General features: G+C 50.5%; 2 protein-coding genes across 5 annotated transcripts in view; one reads left to right on the forward strand and one right to left on the reverse strand.

The window, feature by feature from the left end:
* On the forward strand, positions 1 to 5,736 carry Ptgdr2 (prostaglandin D2 receptor 2). Of its 4 annotated transcripts, none has more exons than XM_031389736.1 (3): positions 1 to 329; positions 1,768 to 1,862; positions 2,876 to 5,736. In XM_031389736.1, exon 3 carries the CDS (start codon positions 3,095 to 3,097, stop codon positions 4,235 to 4,237), a length of 1,143 nt encoding a protein of 380 aa, XP_031245596.1. In that variant the 5' UTR covers positions 1 to 329; positions 1,768 to 1,862; positions 2,876 to 3,094; the 3' UTR covers positions 4,238 to 5,736. The 4 variants fall into 4 exon arrangements, with proteins under 4 accessions (XP_031245596.1, XP_031245598.1, XP_031245597.1 ...); XM_031389738.1 differs by having other exon boundaries at positions 2,879 to 5,736; XM_031389737.1 differs by having other exon boundaries at positions 2,971 to 5,736.
* Ccdc86 (coiled-coil domain containing 86) overlaps positions 5,474 to 9,736 on the reverse strand; it is a 7,290-nt gene continuing 3,027 nt past the window's right edge. The window contains exons 2-4 of the mRNA XM_031389741.1: positions 8,369 to 8,498; positions 6,533 to 6,607; positions 5,474 to 6,374 (exon numbers count right to left, since the gene is read on the reverse strand). Coding sequence (XP_031245601.1) covers positions 6,255 to 6,374; positions 6,533 to 6,607; positions 8,369 to 8,498 — 325 coding nt within the window. The 3' untranslated portion in view covers positions 5,474 to 6,254. The remainder of the gene's footprint in view (positions 6,375 to 6,532; positions 6,608 to 8,368; positions 8,499 to 9,736) is intronic.

Here is a 9,736-nt window from a genome sequence, read left to right on the forward strand (position 1 = left end):
GCCTCAAAAGAGCTGGAGTGCTTCTCCTTGGAGAATTGTGGTGTCTGGGGATTGGCAGTAAAGGGCTTAACGCTGGCCTCTGGGTTACAGAGGCCCCTCCATGAAGAGAAGGGGTGGACCAGGGGCTGGTGGCCTGGATGGAGATGAAAGACTTTGAACACAGTGTCTCCGCCCTACGTCAGGGCTGGAAGCTATTTCCTCCTTCAGCTCACTCCCCTCCTGCTACTCGCCTGGTGCTCAGTCCTGCTGCTTTCAGAAGCTGCCAGCCTCCCTGGCTCAACCCTGTGCTCGCTGTGCTCGCTGTGCTCCTGTGCTTGCTGTGTGGCTCGGTAAGGAGTCAGCCTTCCAGGGGCTGGGCAGCCTTGGTGTGCTCTCAGGATTAGACAGGGGGCTACTCCTAGCTAGGATGACAAGGAGAGGAGCTTAGGAGCCTGGTGGGGCCTGATGCCCAGAAGGAAAGACTGTGTTTTCCTGGGTGCTAGCTAGATGGTAAACCCAATGTGTGAGACGTTTGATCATGGCCACCATGCTGTCTCACTCGGTGAGCTTAGAGAAACTGACAAGTTCATCACCCAGCTGGAAGTTGGGTTCAAGCTCAGGGTGTTGAAAAGCTGGGGTTCCCACTATAACAGGATCCTAGCTGCTCAGGTGCTCCAAGATCCTGGGTCTCGGAGTTGTCTTTATGCAGTCTGAGGGATCAGGATGAGTGGTTCCAAAGCGTGCAGGAGCACTGTCTTCTGAGCATCCCATGACACGGACAATGCAGCTGAAGGGCTATCCCATGACACTGACAATGCAGCTGAAGGGCTATCCCAAGGCAGAACGAGAATAGCTCACATCTGACTGTGGAAGGAAGACCTCAGTCTCCCTCCACAGCACTAACCCAGCTTCTGCGCCTCTCTGAACCTCAGTTTCCTCTTCTTATTGGATTCATTGATCCAGTTCTCATTGGATTGATGTGAGTGTAACTGCTCTGCAAATGCTAAAGCTTAAAAAGCAGGGTCAGTAAGAATTCATAGAGATCACAGGTGTCAGATGTGCCTGCTCTCTTTGACCGAGCTCCAAGAGATATTCTGTCAGGGATCTTCTAGGTTGGTGTCCCACAACTCCACGCTATGAAGATCAGTGGTTTCTGGAAGGGAGTAGATTTTTCCATTTTGGCCAATGGAGTTTGAGAGAGTAGTTCTGAAGTCTCCGGCAACCTCCTATTTCTGTCTCTTCTTCTAGCATCCCACATTCGAAACTAGACAGATAGCAGCCTGAGGACAGAACAATCCCTCTTCCACATGGCTGTGTTGCATGGCTCAACAGGCACTTTAAACTCTTGTGTCTCAGTTTTTTCACCTGTACAATGGGATGGAAAGAGTCTTGGCACATTTCTTTCAGAGCCACAAGAAAAACCATCTATTACAGGATCTACCACAGTACCTGGAGGGTTGTGGGTGCCTGGCACACCCTGCTTTCATTTCCTCTCTGCGGCAGGGAGTATACAATGTGATTCCCTTAGCCTTCCCTGGCCCCAGCTTTGTTACTGGGCCGTGGGGTTCTCCATGAGTCTGAGAGCATGTAGAAAACCTGGCTTTTCCAGAACTCCTTAGGTTTTGCATTATGTGCCTATCAGTCTAGTGTGTGGATGAGTAAATGGGCATGGGTTTCCTAGGGTAGGTAGGACAGTGACTGCCTTCCCCCGGTTCCTGCTCCTTCGTGATAGTTCCTCCAGCCAGGTCTCACGCTTGTCCCTCTTATCTTATTTCCTTCTTCTTTCAGAGGAAGGGCCAGCTCTCCTCATCTCAACCAATCAGCACATCCAAGCAGTCATTTCTGAGGCTGACTACTGCTCTCTGAGGAGGAACTGCAGCGAGGTAAGGCCTGCGGGGCTGGATAGAACAGACCTTCCATCTCATAGGAGGGGCTACCCTTCTGTGTTTCGGAGACTGGGAAAATGAGTTCTGCATGGCCTGACCTTTGTGATCTTGGACAAGTAATTGTAATGGGATTGATACAGTGCCTACTTTAGTGTCAGTTCTCTTGTGTATGTATGTGCATGTATGTGCATGTATGTGCGTGTGTGCGTGCATGCGTGTGTGTCTGTGTAAGCCAAAAGTCAACCTTAGGAGCAGTACCTTAAAAAATGACTTACTTTTATTATTTTAAATTGTGTATGTTTATATGTACATATGAGTACAGGAATATGTATGTGTGTGTATACATCAGATGTCAACCTTGAGTCATGTTGCTTAGGATCTGTTCACATTAATAAGATTTTAAAGTGTGTGCAGCTGGGAAGTGGTGGCTCATGCCTTTAATCCCAGCACTTGGGAGGCAGAGGCAGGCGATTTCTGAGCTCAAGGCCAGCCTGGTCTACAGAGTGAATTCCAGGACAGCCAGGGCTACACAGAGAAACCCTGTCTTGAAAAACCAAAAAAAAAAAAAAAAAAAAAAAAGGGTGTGTGTGCGTGTGTTTGTGGGTATGGGTATGCATGTGAATGCAGGGGTCTGCAGAAGCCAGAGGAATTGGATCCACTGGAACTGAGTTACATAGGCAGTTGTGAGCTGCCCCATATGGGTACTGGAAGTCAAACACTGGTCCTCTGAAAAAGCAGTATATACCTTGCTGTAGAGTCATCTCTCTAGTTCCCTACCTTGTCTTTTTAAGTTAAGGGCTCTGGGACCTGTGTTTCACTGAGTAGTTTAAGCTGGCTGGTCAGTGCGCCCCCAGAATCCACCTTTCTTTATCTCTCCAGCACTGAGATTCCATACCCTACATTATACCTGGGTGCTGTGATCCAACTCAACTCCTCATGCTTGCATAGCACACACTTATATTTTCCCTATCTACCCTCGCCCTTTAAACATTGTTCTCATTTTGTTCCAGTAGCCCTACAAACTAGAGACTGTTGGGCTCAGGAGACTACACTTGGCTTGCCCAAAACTGGACTACTCCCTTCCTTGTCTTGCTCATCCTCACAGATTCCTAGTGTCCACCCTACTACCAGGCAATACTGGCAACTCTGAGATAGGTTCATCTCTTGCCCAAGCTGCAGGCTTCTGGTTCCTGGGTGCCAGGCTCAGCCCTCCTTTCTTCCACCTTGCCATGGCCAACGTCACGCTGAAGCAGCTCTGCCCACTCTTGGAGGAGATGGTCCAGCTTCCAAACCACAGCAACTCCAGCCTCCGCTATATTGACCACGTATCGGTGCTGCTGCACGGGTTGGCCTCGCTGCTGGGCCTGGTGGAAAACGGACTCATCCTGTTTGTGGTGGGCTGTCGCATGCGCCAGACGGTGGTCACCACCTGGGTGCTACACCTGGCGCTGTCCGACTTGTTAGCCGCCGCCTCCCTGCCTTTCTTTACCTACTTTCTGGCAGTGGGCCACTCGTGGGAGCTGGGTACCACCTTCTGCAAGATACATTCCTCGGTCTTCTTTCTCAACATGTTTGCCAGTGGCTTCCTGCTCAGCGCCATCAGCCTGGATCGCTGCCTGCAGGTGGTGAGGCCAGTGTGGGCACAGAACCACCGCACGGTGGCGGTCGCGCACAGAGTCTGCCTGATGCTCTGGGCTCTGGCGGTGCTCAACACAATACCCTATTTTGTGTTCAGAGACACCATCCCGCGGCTAGATGGCCGCATCATGTGCTATTACAACATGCTGCTTTTAAATCCAGGGCCTGATCGCGACACCACGTGCGACTACCGCCAGAAGGCCCTAGCGGTCAGCAAGTTCCTGCTGGCCTTCATGGTGCCTCTGGCCATCATCGCCTTGAGCCACGTGGCCGTGAGCCTGCGACTGTACCATCGTGGTCGCCAGAGGACAGGCCGCTTCGTTCGCCTGGTAGTGGCCATCGTGGTGGCCTTCGTGCTCTGCTGGGGGCCCTACCACATCTTCAGTCTGCTGGAGGCGCGTGCCCATTCTGTCACCACGCTACGGCAGCTCGCGTCACGTGGGCTGCCCTTTGTCACCAGCCTGGCCTTCTTCAACAGCGTGGTCAACCCACTACTCTACGTACTCACTTGCCCCGATATGCTGCACAAGCTGCGGCGCTCGCTACGTGAAGTGCTTGAAAGCGTGCTGTTGGAGGACAGCGACCTGAGTGGTGGGTCCAGCAACCGCCTCCGCCGCCGCCGCGCCTCCTCCACCGCCAGCCCAGCTTCTACCCTCCTACTTCCCCAACTGCGTCCTGCACGCTTGATCCGCTGGGTGAGGCGGGGCAGTGCAGAGGTCCCACAGAGGGTCTGAGAGCAGTCCCAGGAGAAGTAGGGCTCATTAAGCTGTACTTTGGATTAGACCGGCACAGCATACCAACACATCCCAGGCCTCTCCAATACCCAGTTGAAAATGTACATAGCCAATGCCAGGCCTGGGTTGTAGCTTCCTGGGTAGGGTCCAGGAAATCAACCTGTGAAAGTGGAGCAAGGTGAATTTAGTCCTTCCTAAACACTTTAATCTTGCAGCGTGGAGCTGGGAGAGCAGCAGGATGCAAAAGCAGCCATTAGAAGTTACCTGGTTCCTGACTGCTGTCCTCCAGGCTTCTGCACATTTAAGAACAAAAGTACTTAATTGTCTAGGGATCTTGCTAGGGTAACTGATAAGGATTGGGTAACATTTTGTACTTCTATTACCTTCCTGGCAGCTGGCCCAAGGCAATTGGGAATAAGGCTGGTGAAGCTCACAGCCTGCATCTCATAAGGCCCTACTTTGTAAATGGGACAAAGGGATAGATGCCAATTGGCAATATTGTTTATGGGTGCAGGGGGAGGAGGAGTTGAGAAGCAGTTTCCAGCCAACTGCCTTTTTTTTTTGTTTTTGTTTTTTTTCAAGACAGGGTTTCTCTGTGTAGTCCTGGCTGTCCTGGAACTCACTCTGTAGACCAGGCTGGCCTCGAACTCAGAAATCCTCCTGCCTCTGCCTCCCAAGTGCTGGGATTAAAGGCGTGCACCACCACCGCCCGGTTTCACTTTTAATCCCCCATTTGGCCTGAGACATGTGCTTTAGCCACACAGCTACTCAGCTTATTAGTATGTTGGTGTGTCAACTCCCACTCAGGATCTTCACTGCCCAGGCTGCACTCTGGCCTTCAGCAGCACTGGACCAATTCTATTCAGAGAACAACCTACCCTTGTTAGCTGTCTCTCAGGGAAAGGCCTGGCAGCCATCACTTCCAACCTACAGGTAGGAGGGGCACCTTGTACCAGTCATGGACCTTCCATCACACATCTCATGTTCTCCCCACCATGGATGGCAGGGAAGCTGGATGACTCATCTTTACCTTCTAGGGGAAGGGGAGTTGATGTCAGAAACTTGTAAATATGGAACAGGGATGGGGTATTCTCAGGATCTCCTGAACCACTTAAGGCCAGGCTGGTTGTCAGTTCTGTGTCAAGCAGACCTCAAGCCTGTGGCAGGTGCTTCTTAAACTGGAGAGTAAAATGTCACCAAGTCCCTTCTGCTTTACTCACTATATCTGTCACACCATGTATTTTAATGGTTTATTATGATAACGAAAGCACAGTGGGGCAGGGGCTTCTGTCCTTCTGGGAGCCCAGAGCTGTACTTATGTAGATACCCATAAACACCTCTGCGCAGATCAGTGGGCATGGGTCAAGCCCCAAGGCTTCTACAGTCCAGTGTGGGAAAGGGGCACTGGAGAGAAACCCTGCAACTCCTCACTTTAATCTTTCAGTGCCAAACTAGGGAAGGGCTAGCTTCCATTGACTAAGAGGACCAAATCAGCAGAATGCACAAGTGGCCAAGGTGTCACTGAAAAACTGGAGGCACCGACTTCTAACAAAAGGCCTTTAAATGTGGGTAGTACCCAGGGCCCCAAGTTAGAGTTACCAGCTCACTAGGGAACAAGAATTCATAGTTCAAGACCTCTTTTTCTTTCTTTTTTTTTCTTTTCTTTTTGAGATAGGATTTCTGTGTAGCCTTGGCTATCCTGTACTCTACAGACAAGACTGGCCTCGAACTCTGAGTGGTCTGCCTGTCTCTGTCTCCTGAGCATTGGGATTAAAGGTGTACATTGCTGGTACCACCTGGTGACAGTTTATGATCATCATAAGGCACTTTGTAACAGGTGGGAAAGGAGGTAGGGACAGCTAAATCTCTCTTGAGTCCCAGCACAGTCTTCAGTTCTCTCAGGGCTGGAGTCTTTGTCTTGGTGTGCTGGCCCCAGGAGAGGTGTCAGTCAGTGGCTTGAGAGGTGCCTTGTTTGCTCTTACTCTGGGCTTGTTGAGACCTCTGGACTGTTCTGAGCTCAGACCTTGGTTACAGGTCTCTGGGGTGGCTGTTTCTGGAGCAAGGCCAGGGTGTCTCTTTTTTCAATGGAGCGCAACTGCTTCTTCTTTGCTTTCTTGAGCTTGGCAGGGTTTCGGATCTGAGGAAGGGGGAAATAGGAGGCATCAGTGTGGATGAAAACCCTGTGTCTTTGGGGAAAAGGGGGTCAGGGGCCCAGAATTGCAGTAGGACAACGGACCATCTTATTAATGGCCTCTTTCCCTTGCCACAGCCCGCACCCCTTGGGTGGGTACTCACCACTTGGACAATCTCAGCCTTGCGTTCATTTTCTAGACGGCGCCTCAGGTTTTCAGCCCGGCGCTCTTTCTTCTCCTGAAACACAGAGGAGGAGAATCTCAGGCTAGGAGCTGAGATGGCCCTAGCATCTGGGCCCCTGGTGAGTGAGAAATGACACAATCGTAAGAGGAGAAGCCTGTTTGGCTTCCAGGTTGCTCCTAGTGAGGAAGGGTAGAGGTCTAGGCACTTCTGGGGAAAGAACAGGGATGCAATGCCTGTATTGAGGGCCTGAGCTAAGGCTCACCACAGCAAGAGTACCCAGTTCCAAACCAGAAAGTAGGTAGTAAACAGGTAGACATCTGAAGGCAGGATCTTACACAGGATGACTGTATGGCCCAAGATGTGGGCGCCTTCCCACCCAGAAGTCATGCACAGGCAGAATGGCCCCTTGTACCATCCCATGAACTAGCTGCCAGGAGAAGGATGGGCTGGTCCCAGGTTTTCTTCTGTCCCTGCTCAGGTGTCCCAGAATGAGAATGTAAGGCTGCTATAGCTGGCTCAGCACCTGGCCCTGGGTAGGGCTGGGCAGGATGAGCTGTCAAAAGGCTCTGGAGGAACCTAGTCCAGCTTGAGTCTTTACTCTTCTACTTTCTAATTAGGGTGCCGTGGCTGAGTCTTCACTTCCTCACCTCTACAGTAAAGTTGACCACAGGACCTATCTTATCAAGCTGACTTAAGAAATAAGTGTGCAACTAAAACATAGAATAGCACCAGCTCTCCAGGGACACTCGGAGCCTGTTCTGGGGGTGGGAAGTCCAGGGCTTCCTGGCTATGCTGCCTTTGTACTAGCAGGGCTACGGCCTGGATAATGGCTCCAACATTGATTACTATGTGGTCAGGCCTTTTTGTGGCTTTGACTACCTGGGGTCATGGGGGTGACCTGTGCCCCTATGTATTAGGAGGGCTGGGAGGATGCACCTCTCCAGTTGCTCATGAGTTGGCAACTGTTTTGGCCAAGCGGGAGTCAAGGTACACATGAAAAATGGGGCCTCAGTGCCAGCTAGATTTGGAGTGACTCAAAGCTAGGTGCAGAGATGCCTTAGTGATTGCTCCAGCCCTCCTCTCAGTGGCTGGAACCACAGATCTGAGACAAGTTGTTTGAATCACTGCTCCTTCTGTACCCTGGGCTCACCAGACTAGCAGTGACAGCTGAATTTGGTTCTGGGGACAATCCTGCTAACCAACCCAGCATGACCTTGCTTACTCAATACTGACTGCTAAAGTAAAACTGGGACTCTTTTCAAGACTCCTGGAGGCTAACGATGTTGGGAACAAACTGTTGGGGTGCTGGTGACTGAGCCCAAGGCTCTGTGCATGCTAGTCAAGTCCCTAGCTCATGGGCATGAACCTCTAATGAGGACATTTTTGGATCTGAGACAGGGAAAGAGGAGTGAATTAGAAGCAAAGTGCAAGGACCACCCCCAGGGTGGTGAGTGGGAGTCTCTTCTAGAATGACAGTGGCAAATCTGAGGCAAGCCTTTCCCTCATAAGCAGGTCTCAGAGAGGGGCCTGACCCCACCACATTGAATGCCCCTGCCACTAAGATGGCTTGCTGGCCTCTATTTTGGACTCACTCTACTTCCAGGTCTCCTGCATGTCCATGAGCAGAGCTTAGCTGGATGGGCTAGTGGGAATCCTATTATTTTAATGGCCTAGACTATTCTTCTTACCCCTGAGGCCCTCATGCCTGGGGGCTCTGACTAAGTCATACTCCTGTGTCTGTCATACTCAGTTTCTGCTGCAGCAGATATGTATTTGGCCTCTGGGGGATCCAGACTTGGAGAGATGGGCCCTTACCTGCCGGCGCCTCTGTTTCTCTTCCTCCAGGTGCCGGGCGAAGTCCTTAGCCAGCTTTCTCTCCTGTCGCTCTTTCATCTTCCGCTGCCAGGAGGTACGCAGGGGCTTGTCCTGAACCATCTGGGAGAACCTTGGCAGGAGAGGAGTCACTTAGGGGACCTCTGTGGTGCTGCCTTCATACCCTGCTCTCACTGGGCTCTGGGTCTGGTTCTTCTTCTTCTTTTTTTTTTTTTTAATTATTGAATATTTTCTTTACTTTACCCTTTCCCAGTGCCCCGCCCCCTTCAAGCCCCCTATTCCATCCCCCCTCCTCCTGCCTCTATGAGGGTGTTCCGCTACCCACCCACTTCCTCTGGGTCTGCTTTTTGTCCTCTCCTGCCTATCTGGTATTCAGCTTTCTACAGAAACTTAGGATGGAACAGGATGCTAAGAATGTAGGACTATTTCCTCTACAGAGTAACTAACCAAGAGTCCTCTCATTTCTGAGTGTAGGTTGGCACTTAAAAGCTTTTTGTAGGGGCTGGAGAGATAGCTCAGTGGTTGAGAGCACTGACTGCTCTTCCAGAGGTCCTGAGTTCAATTCCCAGCAATCACATGTAGGCTCACAACCATATGTAATGGGACTGGATGCCCTCTTCTGGTGTGTCTGAAAAGAGCAATGGTGTAGTCATATACATAAAATAAATAAATAAATCTTAAAAAAAAAAAAAAAAAAAAAAAAGCTTTTTGTAGCCGGGCAGTGGTGGCGCACACCTTTAATCCCAGCACTTGGGAGGCAGAGGCAGGCAGATTTCTGAGTTTGAGGCCAGCCTGGTCTACAGAGTGAATTCCAGGACAGCCAGGGCTATACAGAGAAACCCTGCCTCGAAGAAAAACAAAAAAACAAAAAAACTTTTTGTATACATACAGCCTCAGCTGTGAAGTTTTGCTGCCACCAAACATGATGACCTGTGTGTGAATGCCTCTGGAGATGAGGTACTCATTCCCTAGAGAGGTGTGACTTTATGTCCAAACAGCAATAACAAGGCCTTTCTGTAACAAATTCAGATTATTCTCTAGTTTGGGGGATTTGAAGGTGGAGAAATGGGATTTGGGGACTTCTCTTAAGTCTGGCTTTTCTGGAGAGTCGAATGTTCTTAAGAGTCATAGAAGAACGGAGATGACGTTTGTAAGAACACTCTAGGGTGTGCTGAAACATTCTAGGAGGGGGTAAGTGCAAAGACAAGGAACAGAAGATGAAGCTGGGACAGGAAATGCTGAAACTGTTGAAACTGGTGATAGGACTCATAAAACTCAGCCTTTTCCTTTTCTGTGATAAAAAGTAAAAATAAAGACAAGCCTTCATGTCTGGTCTCTCCCCCCCCCCCC

Source organism: Mastomys coucha, unplaced genomic scaffold (genome assembly GCF_008632895.1).
Source record: "Mastomys coucha isolate ucsf_1 unplaced genomic scaffold, UCSF_Mcou_1 pScaffold21, whole genome shotgun sequence".
NCBI classification, from domain to species: Eukaryota; Metazoa; Chordata; class Mammalia; order Rodentia; family Muridae; genus Mastomys; species Mastomys coucha.

Bases quoted from the DNA above. Each gene is read 5' to 3' on its own strand.
- Ptgdr2 (XM_031389736.1), top strand. From the start codon at position 3,095: ATGGCCAACGTCACGCTGAAGCAGCTCTGCCCACTCTTGGAGGAGATG.